This window comes from Alosa alosa, chromosome 11, assembly GCF_017589495.1.
Source record: "Alosa alosa isolate M-15738 ecotype Scorff River chromosome 11, AALO_Geno_1.1, whole genome shotgun sequence".
Taxonomy (NCBI): Eukaryota; Metazoa; Chordata; class Actinopteri; order Clupeiformes; family Clupeidae; genus Alosa; species Alosa alosa.
In genome coordinates, this window is record NC_063199.1 from 19,305,281 (window position 1) to 19,321,128 (window position 15,848).

The 15,848-nt window shown below is 48.2% G+C and overlaps 1 protein-coding gene across 1 annotated transcript in view; it reads right to left on the bottom strand.

Annotated features, from left to right (window-relative positions):
* Positions 1-8,461: 8,461 nt before the first annotated feature.
* The window catches only part of zfpm1 (zinc finger protein, FOG family member 1), a 92,282-nt gene continuing 84,895 nt past the window's right edge, over positions 8,462-15,848 (bottom strand). Inside the window, exons 5-9 of the mRNA XM_048256531.1 lie at positions 15,336-15,438; positions 14,484-14,702; positions 12,745-12,975; positions 11,595-11,837; positions 8,462-11,203 (exon numbers count right to left, since the gene is read on the bottom strand). Of these exons, the coding sequence (XP_048112488.1) occupies positions 8,487-11,203; positions 11,595-11,837; positions 12,745-12,975; positions 14,484-14,702; positions 15,336-15,438 (3,513 nt within the window). The 3' untranslated portion in view covers positions 8,462-8,486. The remainder of the gene's footprint in view (positions 11,204-11,594; positions 11,838-12,744; positions 12,976-14,483; positions 14,703-15,335; positions 15,439-15,848) is intronic.

A 15,848-nucleotide genomic window follows, 5' to 3' on the forward strand; every position in this document is an offset into this window, starting at 1 on the left:
GCTCCATGAGGCATCATTAAAAGTAACATTTCTAGACAGACATGTCATGTGTTATGGCTCCAGACAGTCCATAAACACACACACACACACACACACACACACACACACACACACACACACACACACACACACAAACACAACACACACACACACACACACACAAATATGGACACACACACACACAAATATGAACATACACACACACACACAGACACACATCTCATTCTCAAACCAAAATAGACAGCACCCATTAGAACATATCTTCACCTGACCCCCTCATCCACCCCTCTAGCCCTCATATACCCACAATCCTTAGCGGCGGTCAAGCCCCTCTTGCTGAGTTTGAGTTCATTAGCTCTGCTGAACAGCTTCAGCGGCATTCAAAGGCATGACTTCTTCACCTGGCGGAACGCAGATTCCTCATCAGCAAAGGCCAGTAGGGGTCAGACATCAGCTGAACAGGAGTTTCGTGACTGAAAGCGAGCCCCTGTGAATATGTGTGCATATGTGTGATGTTATAATAGTTATGTGTGGTTACTGTAAGTGAACCCTCTGTTCACGTGTGTGTGTGTGTGCGTGTGTGCATTATGCTATGACAGTTGTGTGTTGTGTGAGAGAGCATCATGGGTAATAAAACAAGGGTGTGCATGTGCAGTGTGTTGATATGTGTGAGGTGAGTGTTACAAATGAAGAGTGTGCGCGTGTGTGTTTGTTGTTAAGGATGGAGTTGGAAGGGATTGTGTGTTGTGAGATACAGCAATATAGTGACTGTTAACAATATCAAATGATAAGAGAGTTTGTATGTAGTATAAGGGTAGGTTAGTTGACGCCAAGGTATTTGTCAATAGCTCTGGTTTCATTGGGGTTACAGTCTAGAACTGCTAACCTGAAGTTAAGGTCACTGATACTTGTCATGTACTAATAATCAACAAGCAGGACTTCCATTTTCACCTATTCAAATGTCAGGGGAATTATATCTTTTGAGGAATGTCTTGTCAACATTTGTGTTATTTTCGCTTGAGGTTATGTAAAGCCACTGCCCAGGCCTTATGCCTCATGGATCCCTTTGATTTGGTAAGTGTGCCATGACTGCCTCTATGTTGGCTGTGATCAGTGTTTGTGATGTAAGTGTCTGATCCAGTCACTTTTAATATAATCTGGGTCAGTGCTTGGCCATGCTCATTAGACACTGTTACTTTGAGTGGAATAGCTCCAGACCACAACGAATGGGGCATGTTTGGGTTTGGCAGAGCGGGCCTGGTGTTGTTATATCGCAACCTAGACACATATTTATTGCGACGAGCACTGCTACACACAGGCAGGTGGTCATCATAGTGTGTCAATGTTTTTTTTTTCTAACTCTGCGATATCATATACCGACAGATATGAATCTGTGTAACCCTCCATTTCTGTTGAATGGTGTTTCCTCTCTCTCTCTCACTCCATCTCTGTTCCTCTTTTCTCCTTCCTCTCTCCTGTCAACAGTTGACTATTGCTCTTAACAACCTGTTTTCTCACTTTGTGTGTCGTGTTTGCCATAACATTAAGTTCTACTGTTTTTGATGTGAACTGGCATGTTGGGCTGTAGTTAGGCTCCACCCTTTTTATAATTAGTATAATACATACTCTCATAGTCTAGTAAATAGCTTGGTGCCATTTTGTTTCTGGTTACTCAAGGAGTGAGGTTGATGATTTTTGTTGATGATTCTGTCTTTTTCATGCTTTCAGGTAGACCAGCCTACACTCCTGACAGCTAGTTTTGGGTTGTTTTTTGGCCTTTCCAAAGGGTTTACCATTCCCGCATTTATCTTATGTGAATGAGTCAATCCAATTATTAGTTTCATAATACATCTGGAGGGCTGGACAGAGTCTCTTGTGGAAAGTGGAAGTCTGCAATGTCAGAGAGCAGACTGCAAGCGTTTGATGAATTTGATGACATGGTGGATGACAGAGTACATGTGCCACTCGGCGTTCCCCCATGATGATCCATCCTTTTTGCTGATTGGCTGTGATTGGTGGCCCGGGGTTGATTGAGCTGTTACCTTAGTAACAGTTCAGCACAGTGGGTAAGAGTGGGTAAGAGACAACAAAATGATAACTACAATCTCACTCCTTGGTGTGAAGTACTCCCACACTTGGCAATCAGACACACCAGGACAGAGCATGGGCCTTTCGTCGTGACTCTGTACAGTTCAAAGAATCCATTTTTTTTTTTCATTTTCTTTCTTTTTTTTACTTTGGATTGTTCTGGATTGTTTACTTTGGATTGTTCTTGATTGGTTACTTTGGATTGTTCTGGATTGTTTACTTTGGATTGTTCGTGGGATTCTGAATCAGAGACAAAGAGAAAATAGAGGGATGGAGAAATGAACGATGATCTCACTTTTGAGAACACTGGAAAGAAACTTGCAAACACAAGCCATCTAACAGGCCATATGACTAATCATGCCAACAGCAATGGGTGGAGGTGAGGAGAGAATGGAGGAATTAGGCTTTTCTTGACAAGTGATGGCTGGTTGAGTCACTTAAGAGTGTGTTCATGCAGACAAGTGTGTGACTGAGCGTCATAAACACTCAACAGCTAGGTTCTGTGATTCAGCAACAAGAAAGAAATCTTCTATCACAGTCAGCATTATCATAAGAAATGTGTATTATATATAAATTGTTATTGTGATGTGTTGCTTCCCTCAAACCAGCTTTGGGCTTATACAGTATAAAACCAATACAGCCTACCTCATATGATCTAGTATGGCCATACTGACTGTAGATCATTACAAATTGATTTTATCTTTAGTGCTAATTTAACACTTTTGTTTGAATACAGAGTTTATGAGTTTATATGATCTTTAGGAAACAACATGATTGGCAGCTGGATCCAGGAAGCACATACAGAGACTTTCCAATGAGGAGATACTGTACAGCACTCACAGATTCCTCCATAGAAATGCATGGGGTTAGTATGGCAGAGTAGTCCAAACATATCCCGCCCACTTCCTGTATGCCTCCCCATTCACTTAAATAGGAAAATAGCTGTCTGATAACTCCCCAGAATGTGTTACCAAGATGGACCGCGTCATGTACTGTATACGGCACAGCTACAGTACAGTAACTTGTATCCAACAACCTTGAGCATGGTCATTTTGTGTCTGCCACCACTCTGGCTAGCTTATGTGTCTAGAATCTGTGTAGACATACTCCATACCACAACAACTATGGTTCATACTGTATTCTACACATGACCTTCAAATGACATTGGACTTAAGTCGGAATACAAATAAAAGTGTGCAGATCCTCTATATTTAGACAAATAAGATTAGTATGGAGTGGAATTAGCGCCACCTTAAATAGTTCCGGTACTAAGTAAGGTCAAAATAGCATAAAACATAAAATATAAGCTATATGTCAGCAATGCTGAGAGCACTGTACGATGCAGTGTAACCATAAGTAAATGATCTAACCTTGGCATTATGTGCTACAGTATGTCTATGACTTTCTTGTATGGGTACATTACGTCATACATTTGTTAATTTTGTATATGCTTTTACCCAAAGTGACTTACATTATGTCAATTAATTTACAATGGCCATTCTGCCCAGAGCAACTCAACTCCTTGCTCAAGTACCCTGGAAACCCAGAGTTCTCGTGAGAGCACAATGGAATTGTCTCTGCAAGACACTCTGGCAAAGAGCAATCAGTGTTTCCCACAGAATTGGATTCAATTTGTGGCGGTAGCTGACTTTGACAAGGAGGGGGGGGGGGATTTAAGATCGTCTTGGTAGTGTATAGGTCTAATTGAGTGCCTGTCACTTTAAGACGTTTGAGGGAACCCTTTCAATTGTAACACAGTTGAAAGGCTGCTGATGTGTGGATGCAATTCATAACGTTTGCTACATAGTTAAAATAAAGGTTCGTACTTCTCTTTGGGACAAGCAGTTTTGAATTTTGGAAAACACTTTTCCATTTACATCGGGATTTTGCAAACATTCAGTGTCAGAGTCAATAAAGTGAGCCATTCAACGAAATTGACAAGCAGCTGTAAGTAGGCTAAGCATGCTAAATTCGACATCCAAACAGTATTCTAACGTTAGCTTTGAGATAGCCTACTGCTTGATTTCATAACTTAACTTAGTTTAGTCTCTTCAATGTAGCCTACTATGTTGTGATAAGACCTTAGCAGAGTTCACTTCAATGCAGCAGTTTTGAACAAATTTGCGCAGCATGGTCACGATGCTAAGCGGATTTAATAGCAATTTAGCCAGACGGCTTCTATGCAATGCTTCTATGTGGCAACAACAATCCTTCAACAATCGTGAATATTTTGTTAAATACACATGCAGAGGAGTGGCAGTGGGCTACGAGAGAGAGATGGGGACAAGGAAAGGCTGCGTGCGTAAAAAGCGCCCCTTATTTTTAATTTAAATTAAATTAAACATAGAATATTCATCTGTGGCGGCCGATTTTTATTTCGTGGCGCCCCACCACAGATTAGTCAATGTATGGGAAACACTGGAGCAATGATGCACGTTACTTTTACCCCAACATTCCGGGGAATCAGCTAAACTGATGAAGACAGCGCTGCAACGTTGGAGGACAGTACACATTGGTCGTAGTGTTATCCGATTGCGTCAAAGTCCGAAATCAATCAGGGTAAACATAGTCTATGTCTGTCTGTTCACTAGTCACTTTACATTTGTCTTCTGCCTCACTGTTTGCGTGCTGTATTAGCACATATGCACAACCCCTCCCTCCATGCCACATACCTTTCTTAATATAGTTATTTATAGATATATAGACTTTATTCTTGCACTGTTGCACTGTTTGACTTACTCATTTGCACCATCACCATGACACTCATTCACACAGAGCACCTTACCTTTAACCTGACCCTAGCCAGATGAATGTCGTTCCGCTTAGCTCCGCCTAGCTTCACTCACATCCATCTGGGACCTCTTCCATTGAGAGTGATTTCTCCAACCAATTTTATGGTTTAGCCAATCAGGGCGAGGGCGGGAGTTTCATAGATGTGACATAAGCGTAGAAGCGACTGTGAGTCTGTTATTAAGCGCCACGGGTTGAAAGCCGATGTGAGTGGTTGAAGTAGCACGTCAATAGATGACGGACAAGTGGCTTATTCAATCATATGCAACCATTTTTTGATTAGGCCCAGCCTTCTGAAGCAACACTTCAATGGATCGGTTCCAGATGGATGAGTGGAGCTAGGCGGAGCGAAATTCATCTGGCTATTGCCAGGTTACCTTACCTTACCTTATGCACTGAGAACCACAGGCTCAGTCCCTGCTTCAGTCATTGCAAGCGCACCTGATTGATTATTCACCCTCTATGTGGATACTGTTTTTTAGAATTGATTTTGATTAAGTTTTATTTAGTATAATTTGTATTTTGTATATTTAGTATATTCTTTATCTTATACAGTCCTTATTGCTTAGTTGTGTTTTTTATATTATATACTTTTAATTACTTTTTCTGCTGTTATTGAATGTGTGTGTGTGTTGTCTGTATGCTACTGTGACCTTGAATTTCCCCTAGGGATCAATAAAGTATCTATCTATCTATCTATCTATCTATCTATCTATCTATCTATCTATATCTAGTGTTATCCAATTGCGTGCAGTGAGATTTTTAAATGCATGCTTGTTGCCGCCCCTCGAGTTGGGCCATTACATTGTTCTTGGCCAGACCCTTAATCTTTCTAGATTATCAGGGTCTGGATTTTCCAGGCTGTTGCTGAAGGGCACCATGGTGGATGCCAGAAATTGAACCCACAACTTTTCAGGCTACTGCATGCTATCCCAGTTCCTTAGCCATTGCGCTACCACCACCCCCATTGGTATGGGTTATATCCCTGCAGGGAATGCTTGGCTGGCAAGGGAGAGAGAGAGAGAGATGGTGAGAGAGAGCAAGAGAGAGTGCAAGAGAGAGATAGTGAGAGAGAGAGAGAGCGCGATAGAGATAGTGAGAGAGAGCAAGAGAGAGATATAGAGAGATAGAGAGAAAGAGAGCAAGAGCGCGAGAGAGAGTGAGAGTGAGTAAGTCAGACAGAGGAAGCACGTGTGCGAGAGAGAGAAAGAGGTAAAAACAGTCTTTACAGCGACAGACATGCCCCCAAGCCCGCAGATAGATCAGAGGCTGGAGGTGCATCAGGGTTGACAAGGAGACATGCAGCCCTTTGAAATGTCCCAGGGGACCCTTTATTTCCCATGCATAGTTTGGACAGGTGTGTAGTGGAACCTTTTTTTGACGTGAAGATTTAAAAAATAAAAATAAAGAAAACAAGCTCTGACATTCATAATTTTTTTTGTGTCATCAATGTTATTATTCACAAAATATTTCAATGAAAGTTAGTTTGTGTTTGAAATTATGTTTGTTGATTCATCAATCAGTGTCCTCCAAAGTGATGGGCGTGGACAAGGAAAAGTGCTGTAAAACCATAAATACCATACAAAAAAGCATCTAAAACTAAAACATACAGCACTTTTTCTTTTGTACAACACAGTGCAATAGAAAGAGGATGTGAATGGTTCAAATAGCATTCCTTCAGCACTGGTCTCATCCAATCGTGATGAGTTTAAAATGAAAATAAAAAAACCCTCTGTTGGAGAAGAATGAGGACTCACAAAGACTGTAAACACTCCTTTGGGTCGGGGAAACATGACTGATACAGCACCGTTCAAAAACCACACAACAGCAAAGAGATCCCCCAAAGTCCTCTCTCCCGATGTCCGCCTGCCCTCTCTCTCTTGTTCACACGGATAAACATTTCATGTTTCCAGTTTTCAAGCACAAGGTGGTGGAGGTCCGTTCACACTTCTCTTTTGTAACACAGGAGAACGAGGCTGGGAAGAGGGGGTAAGGTGACATCACGAGTAACGAACAGGAAGTCCACTTGGTGGGCATCTGTGATTGGACGCATGGGAGGAAGTGGCCCATCAGCTGGGTGTGTGTGAGTGTGTGTGAAAGAGTCTTTTGTTAAGGCTTCGTCAGGTTAGCCTGTTATATGAGGGAGGATTGCGTGACGCTGTTCAATTCGGTTTGTGGGGCCACCTGACTGTAAACTGGCAACAAGTGAATAAAAAAGAGAAATGTAGGGGGCATCTATCGTCCAGATTTGCCAGTTTTTTTTTTTTAAATGAGTTTCATATTATGCTTCAAGAGGAGTGAAGGACAGAATTGACAGACACAAAACCCAAACAGAACACTTGACTAAATAACACAGAACTCCCACAACAGTGCAAACCCAAACACCATAGGCCTGTTAATCTGGAGATGTCCAAATCAGCCTCTCTCTGCCCTCTCATAGAATGGACAACAGCCCACAGTTGGTCCTCTCTATAAGACAAATGACCAAATACCGGGGGAGACAGACCCCCCCCCATAGACCTCAGACCACCAGTCTTGAAGCGTAGAAGTAAGGAGATGAAGACCGCACTGGGCATCAAGATCAGCCTCGTCCCAGTGACCACTGTGAACATACAGGTAGTTTAAGAAATCTACACTTCAAAATGAACCAAGGAAAAAAAAAAACACACTTGAATCAAACATGAAATGATTATTTTCCACAGTATGAAATAAAAATGTACAAATAAAAATACAAATATATATATATACTTTTTTTCAAAGATGTTAGGTAGTATTTGTTTGACTTGAAATCAGTGAGGACTCAAAGATAAATATTTCACATTTTCCCATACAAGGAAATATTTCTTTCTTTTTAGTGATATTTTGTCATAATTGGCAGCCTTCATAAACGGTCTAATTCTGTACTTCAGTGGAGGAGTTTCACTTTGACTTTCAAATTGTAGTCAGAAAAAACAAACATCGTTTTGTGAGACATCATATAAACCCACCCTAAGCAAAGAGCGCTAGAATTCTCTTTAGCCCCACTAGGGGGCAGGATTTTTCAGAACAGTGAGTGGTCCTGATCAGGTGAAAACAATGGCTCACATTGTGACAGGTGCTATTCAACAAACAAATTAACAACAGGACCACATAGTCTTCAACGATTTAAACAAATGTTGCCGAGCGACTGCAATGAGAAATGATGTCATACATATGCAGGTCCACAGTCGCATGGGTATCAGTGACATGAAGAGTCTGGAGGTTGGCCATACAATGGTGTACAATGTATGTGAGTGAGTGAGTAGGTAGCATGTCTTCTGTCTTTTAGTGTAATACAAACTTGACCCATGAAAGAAAGAAAAAAACAAAACAAAGTCACCATAGTAACAACGGCAGCGACATTGTCAAAAGAGGCGGTGACAACCCCCCTCCCCTCTGAGCGCCCGGCTAGTAACAGTCCCACTTTTGCAGATGCTGTCTGAGTCAGCCAGACTGTGATGAGTGCGCCGTAGCAGGCAAGATGCCTGGCCAAGGGGAGGAGACTACAGGGCAAGGGGGGTGGGTGGGACATGTCTGTCTGACGGATGGGTGAGGGCTTGGGGGGAGGGGGGGCAGAAGAGGGGTGGAGCTCATTTGACATGCTCTGCACTGTGAGAGGAGCAGTAGTACTTTTTGTGGGCGATGAAGGTGGAGAGGCTGCTGAACTTGATGTTGCAGAGACGGCAGTAGCGCGTGTTCCCGTTCTGCAGCACCGCTACACCTGCAGCCGCCACCGCCACCGCCCCCACCCCCACCCCCACCACAGGCTTAGGCGGGGCCAGCGGTGTAAGGGGGGGACCTACGACAGGGAAGGGCTTTTCGGGGGGCGTGTGTGGGGCCAGGTTGAGTCCTGGGGCCTCGGGTACGGGAGAGACAGTCAGCTGAACAGCCCCTGTGGGCGAGAGAGCCTGGGGGACCGCCGCTTTGGGCGAAATGCCGCCCACTCCCGCGGGACTTCCGTTGACCAGCGGCGAGGGCGGGGAGCCGGGGGCGTCCCTGCGTGCTCCCCCGTTGATGCTGTCCCTCCGAGGGCGCGGGCTGGGTCGGGGGGACGTGGTGGCGGTGTTGGGGCCCGAGGTGTCCCTGGGGCTGGCGTTGGAGCTGGGGCTAACGGGGTCCCCTGCCGCCTGAGCGTCCGCCTGCTGCTGCAGATGCTGCTGCATGGTCAGAACCAGCCCGTGGGCGGCGCGGAAATGCTCCACCAGGTCGCAGGTCAGCGTCCGACCCGGCGGACAGTAGGGGCACACCTGCAGGCGCGGCCAGCGACCCCAGCGGGCGGAGCTTAGCCACAGCGTGCGCCCGGCGTGCGGGGCGTAGTGGGCCGCCCGGGCGAACAGCGAGGGGAGGTGGGCACCGGGGACGGTGCCCGCCAGCAGAGCCGCCTTCCCGGCCGGGGCCACCTTGGGCGGGGTGGGTCCCTCGGAGTGGACGCTCTTGGGGGAGGTGGACGCGGGCCGCTTGAGGCGCTGCAGCTGCTCCAGCGTGTGCGGCTGCAGGGTGGTGGCCGGACAGTAGTAGGTCTTGTGCGCCAGGTAGTTCTCGATGCTGTTGAAGCTGATGCTGCACGCCGTGCACTTGTGGTAGTCGGACAGGGGCAGCGCAGGGAGACCACTGCCACCGCCGCCGCTGCCGCCTGATCCTCTAGAGCCCCCTCGCACGCGAGGCCGCTTGCTCAAGTCGATGGGACCCTCGCCCTCGGGGCTGACGCTACGCGACAGCGCGGGCCCCGTGGACGAGGAAGAGGAAGTAGCGGCCGCCGCAACTTCCTGTTTGACGGGCAGGCCTGGCAGAGCGGGCGAGCCGGATGCCAGCGAGCTGGATGCCAACGCTTGGCTGCGCGCCATGTGGATCTCGTACATCTTCTTGCGCTTGCGCGTGCGGATGGGCTGCGGCAGGAAGGCAGCGGCCTTGGCGGCCGGCGGCACGCGCTGGTGCGTGGGGTCGTGGCGCGAGGCGCAGTAGAAGCGCTTGTGCACAAGGTAGTTGTCGTGGCGACTGAAGCGGATGTTGCAGGCCACGCAGAAGGTGCGGGTCGGGTCGTCCTCCGCTTCCTCGTTCGCCGAGGCGGAACCACCACCTCCACTGCCACCGCCACCTCCTCCACTCCCGCTGGTGGCGCCACCGCTGCCGGGACTCTGGCTGCCCTCGCTGCCTCGGCCCCCACCGCTCGCACCCCCACCCTCCCCCTCGGAGGACGAGGAGCATCCCTCCCTCGACCCCCCGTGGGTCTCGTTCTTCACCTCTGCCACCGCCCGGCCCTCCGCAGCCCCACCCACCGCCGCCGCCTCCGTGTCGCTGGGGGACGCTGACGCCGCTCGGCTGCCCCCGGACGCCCCGCCGGACGGAGGGGTGGCTGCGGCCGAGGCCGAGGCCGAGGCGACGTCCTTGGCCTGCGGCTCGCTCTGCTGGTGCCGGCTGGAGCAGTAGAGGCGCTTGTGCACGTAGAAGTTGTTGATGTTGTTGAAGGTGATGTCGCACTCGAAGCAGGTCGCCCCCTTGTGGACGGGTACGGGAGAGCCGGACGGGAAAAAGCCCTGCTGGGCGGCCGCTGCCGCCGCTGCCGCCACCGCCGCTGTTGCGGCCAGCTGGCCTTGGCCCTGCTTCAGCCGGCTGTGCACCATCTCGGACATCTTGGCCAGGATCTCGGAGGCCTGTGGCATCATGGCCGCCTCGGCGCCGAACACGTACTGCGGCAGGAACACGGCGCCGCCGGGCAGCGCTGACCCGCCAGGGCTGGTGTGGGCTGGACTACAGCCAGGGGTCGGGCTAGTAGGCTCCGCCTTCACTGCCACGCCCACCCCTGCGGGGCTCTTTGGGGACGTGGACTTCTGCGAGGTGCTCCCGTCACTATGATCCCCATGACGACTTCCCTGACCTCTGATGCTCCTCTCCCCCTCCTCCTCCTCCTCCTCCTCCTCTTCGGCCTCGCCTCTCTCGGCACCGCTGCAATCATGCTCAACATCCGACTGCGGCTCCTCTTTGACCCTCACGTTGGAGGCCAGTCCGTCCGCCGGAGGGGAGCAGGCTCCGCGGGGGGTGGCGGAGCTCCCGTTGGTGCCCGGGCTGGAGGAGTTGGGCCTGGGCACGCAGGCGGCCGGCTCCCTGTCCTGAGGCTGTGGCTGGTGGGGGTGGTGCTGGACAGAGGCGGTGGAGTGGTTGGTGCCCTGCCGGGGCGTGGGGCTGCGCTCGGCGGGCATTCGCACCTCCAGGTGCGTGCGCACATGCTGCTGGAGGAGGGCCGGGGTGTCAGCCGCCGCCCCGCACACCTGGCACTTTAGAACAATCCCAGAATCCCCCGGGCTCAGACCTGCCAACATGAAACGACAGAGGAGAAAGAGTGAGAGGGAAAATCATTGGTCACACAATTACAAATGCATGTACTATGCATTCAATATACAAATTCACAAAGACACACACATACACTTCCAACTATTCATACATTCACAAGTACACTCACACAAGTACACTTCCAAATACACATGCAATCATACACATACAAGTACACGTACACACACACACACAAAAACACACACACACACACACACACACACACACAAACACACACACACAAAAACACACACACACACACACAAACAAACACACACATACACTATTCTAAATTCTAATTCTTTTCTATTCTGATCCAGATCCTATCCTTTCCCCCTTTCCCTATCTCTGTGGCTGTGTAGTGCACTGACCCGCAGCTAGGGGGAGTTTGGGGGCCCCGGGGCTGGGGGAGTAGACGTCGCTGCGGCCCCCTGGCTGGCACACCATGTGGCTGGTGACCAGGTGGCTATAGAGGATGTCGCGCGTGGTAGAGACGAAGCCGCAGCCGTGGCACACGCCGCTGAGCGTGTCCGTGTGCACCTTCAGGTGCCGCTCACAGTTCGCCTTGGTGGTGAAGGCCGACAGGCAGATTAGACACATGAAGGGACGCTCACCTAGTGTAGCACACAGACAGACACAGACAGACACACACAGCCACACACACAGGCATACACACATGCACCCCCATACACACACACCCACACACACAGACAAAAGAGACAGAAGCTGCTTAATCCACATTTCCTGAATGACCAAACAGCCAGAGTCCAAAATCAATCACTACCAAAGACTGGCAGGTACTTTGGGCTTAACTCCATTTTAAGCTCCTCACTGGTCATCCTCCAAATCAATGATACAGTTTTGTGTGCTATGTTTAAGTTAGTCTCAGATTTCACCCGCATGACACTGATACCGGCAAAGCCTGAACAGCTGAAAAGATATTGGCAAATATATATTCATAATATGAATTTTAAGTAAGCATTTGTTCCACATCTGTTCCATTCGGAGCAAGTGGGTGACTACAGGGTGAAGATGCTCTATGCATATGGAGATGATGTTCACACCTGCATAAGATCTGCTACATTAACTTCAAACTCCAATTCAAACGTGTTCAGCATGTTAACACGAAAGCCTTTGCAAACCATGGTTACTGATGCAGTGGCAGCAAACCTTTTTTTCATTTACAGCTGGACTATTTATATCAAGGCGCATTCGTGCCTTTAATTAGTATACAGGAAGAATAAAAAAAGCATCACTGTCGCAATGAGTTTCATGGAAGTTGTTAAAAGTCGAATTTACGCAAACTCAATAAAAAAGCATTTGAAATCATAATTCCTAATTTTAAACCATCCTAAATGTGAACCATCTTTCTAAACCAATTCAGTCCCGTTTTAGCATCTAATTGCAGGGCATGTTGAAGAGGGTTGTGTTCGTCAGGTGGCAGCCTGAACCTGCAGAAAAGTGAAACAACATCAGTGGTGACGGCAGGTGGTGGGTGAAGTGATGACGGCGAGCCCTCACCACTGTGGGTGCGCATGTGGATCTCCAGCGAGCTGGCACTCGGGCAGCTCTTGTGGCACTGGGGGAAGGGGCAGACGCGCTCGTTGGGGTAGGACTCCTTGGCCTTGTCCTGGGGTGGCGAGGAGGCGGCCGGCTGCTTCTGCCGGCTGGCGCAGTAGTACATGAGGTGGGCGTGCAGGTTGCGCTCACTCCGATACCAGATCCCGCAGTCCTTACACGGGAAGATGTCCTCTGCAGCAAGTCAGGGGAGGACACAGAGAGGAGAGAGAGAGAGAGAGAGAGAGAGGGAGAGAGAGAGAGAGAGAGAAAGAGAGAGAGAGAGAGAGACGAAGGTCTCGTTAACACTTAATCAACTGTCAACCATGGAAGAAAACAAAAGTCTTTGTGGATCTTTGTGGTTATAATTAAATATGTGTGTAGAACACAGCTCAAACATGCCTACATTGACGACAGATGTTTTGACAGCAATTGTCCAAATTGTCAAAGAGAACTAGTCAGAGAACTAGACGTTCTGAAACTTTTTATTGAGTGAGTAAAAGAGAGAGAGAGAGAGAGAGAGACTTTTTGAAAACCTTTTATTGAGGGAGAGAGAAAGAAAGAATATGAGAGTGACTAAAACGGATATTGAACAGTACTTTTCTAACTTTTCACACTTCCTTCCTTACACACCGGTTGATCTGACCATACAGCATGCGTAGACAAGTACTGTAAGTCAGACACATGTAGGAAAGTCAAGGCCCACTCTTCTCCGTCATAAAGGTCTTCCTGCTTCTATCTGTGAATATTTGGTCTGAATAACATGACTCATCCAGTTGCAGCAGTTAGAGAAAATGAAAGAGAGTCTGGCCTTACTCTTGTTAAACTCACAATTAAAACGTCCTCAGGTGGAGGACAGTTGTCATTGAAAAGCAGTGAGTCAATCATATAAACACCCCCTTTCCGCCACGGCACAGATGCCAATTCACACTTATGACAGTTAGAGTCATTCCATCATCTCCACGGCAACCGTAGCACAGGTTTGAGTGCGTAAGTGAAAACGTGCACTAATGCAAATGTATGAGAACATGTTGCTTAGGTGTGCGTGTGTGTGTGTGTGTGTGTGTGTGTGTGTGTGTGTGTGTGTGTGTCATCTCACTGATCTAGTGTCAGGGCTCACGTTGGCTGATCGCATGGCTGTGTCTGATAACACACCTCTGGAAGCGTCGTAATTAGCCCCGTGCTCAGAGCTGTGCTAGCGCAGCAGGAAGCGCGGATACGGCCGATCATGTTCTACCCTTTAGGCTGATCAGAGGTGATTAATCACGGGGCTCATCAGTGCCGGGCCGCGCTCCTCCGCGCTTGCGCTGCATGTCTAGCGCTAGCTGGCTGGCACCACCACCGTTAGTGGGTGCCGAGGCAGACAGAGCGCCCAGCGCTGTGCCAAGTGCACCTGTCCCCCAATCCTGCCTGCTCAGGACTCTGCTGCCACCGTGTGGCCAAATGAAGGACTTGTAGAGGGAAAGAAATGGAGCGACAGCTCTGTTCTGGTGTACGACTTGTGACGTGCCAATGTTTTTAAAGCACTGCCGCAGAGACCCATACAACACACGGGTCATATATCAAGACATTAACGAGAATCGCAATGCTGCATTCACACATACAGTAGAACTGGAATCTATCATAAAGTCTCTTTCTTTATCTCTGTGTGTGTGTGTGTGTGTGTGTGTGTGTGTGTGTGTGTGTGTGTGTGTGTGACTCACTGTTGACGACGGCTGTGGCCAGAATGGCGGCCATGCCCGCCTGCTGTGGCAGGAGCTGGATCTCTGTGTGCAGAGCTGCCGGGTAGGTAGCCTCCTCCTTCACAGATGCATTGTGGGACTGTGTGGCCACAGTCTTGTGCATGAGGGCCCAGGACAGGATGGCCACCAGAGCGCCCCCACTGGCCAACTCCCGTGTCAGCTTGCAGAAGAGCTCCTCTCCTAGTGAGGTCAAACATAGACTGGTCAGTCTCTGACAGAGGCAAAAACACTCACAGCAATATACATACATATATTTATATATATATATATATATATATATTATACATACATATACAGCTCTGGAAAAAAATTAAGAGACCACTGCACATTTTTCACTTTTCATGTCATCCTATGGTTGCTGAGTGACATTCAAATGAGTTGACGGTCATATTCAAAATTAAGAGACAAATGCAAATTTTAATATGGCCGTCAACTCATTTGAATGTCACGGCACGACTGTAGGATGACATCAGAAAAATGTGCAGAGGTCTCTTAAATTTTTCCAGAGCTGTATATATGTAACACATACCGGTAACAGTACACCTACTAAGAAATGCACATTAGTTCATATGCATTAAGTACACATTTACTACCGGGATAGATCTGTAATGCACACACACATTTATTGGGATTTTACACACACACGCACACACAAATGTATGTCAGTACACACACATACACATACAAGTTCCACAAAAACTATAATTTCTTTCTGTCCATGGCCAACACATTTGTAATGTTGATGTGCGCTCAGTAATGAAAGCACATTTAGAGCACTGTGGAGAGGTGTGGTGAAGGGCGGCTGTGTCTTACCTTGGCTATAGATGGTGCAGTTGGCTTCTGAGGGATCAGCTGTCACTGGTACTTTACTGAGCCAGCACTCCATGTCCTCACAAAGAAGTGTTAGCACGGGTCCCTGAGGGCACACACACACACACACACACACACACACACACACACACACACACACACACACACACACACACACACACACACAAACAGACACACACACAGAGCAAGAGAAAATATCCGGTCAACCAGGTTGTATTACCCTTCAAGATCATCTACGCTCTGTTACATAAAAGTTCTCTTTTGAAGCAGGAGCGGTCATTTGTCTACTTCAGCTTGAGGCAACAACCCCACTTGTGTCTCTACGCTATAAAAGATCCCAGACTAATGGGGGGTAGGTACTGAGAGAGTCCAGCTAAGTTACTTTAAGTGGGACAGACAGTGCTGGCCCTACACCTGGGGTTGGACTGTACACTGAGGCATGGGGCACGGGACAAAGGCTGAGAGACAGCATGGAAAAATGGGAGGGGAATGATA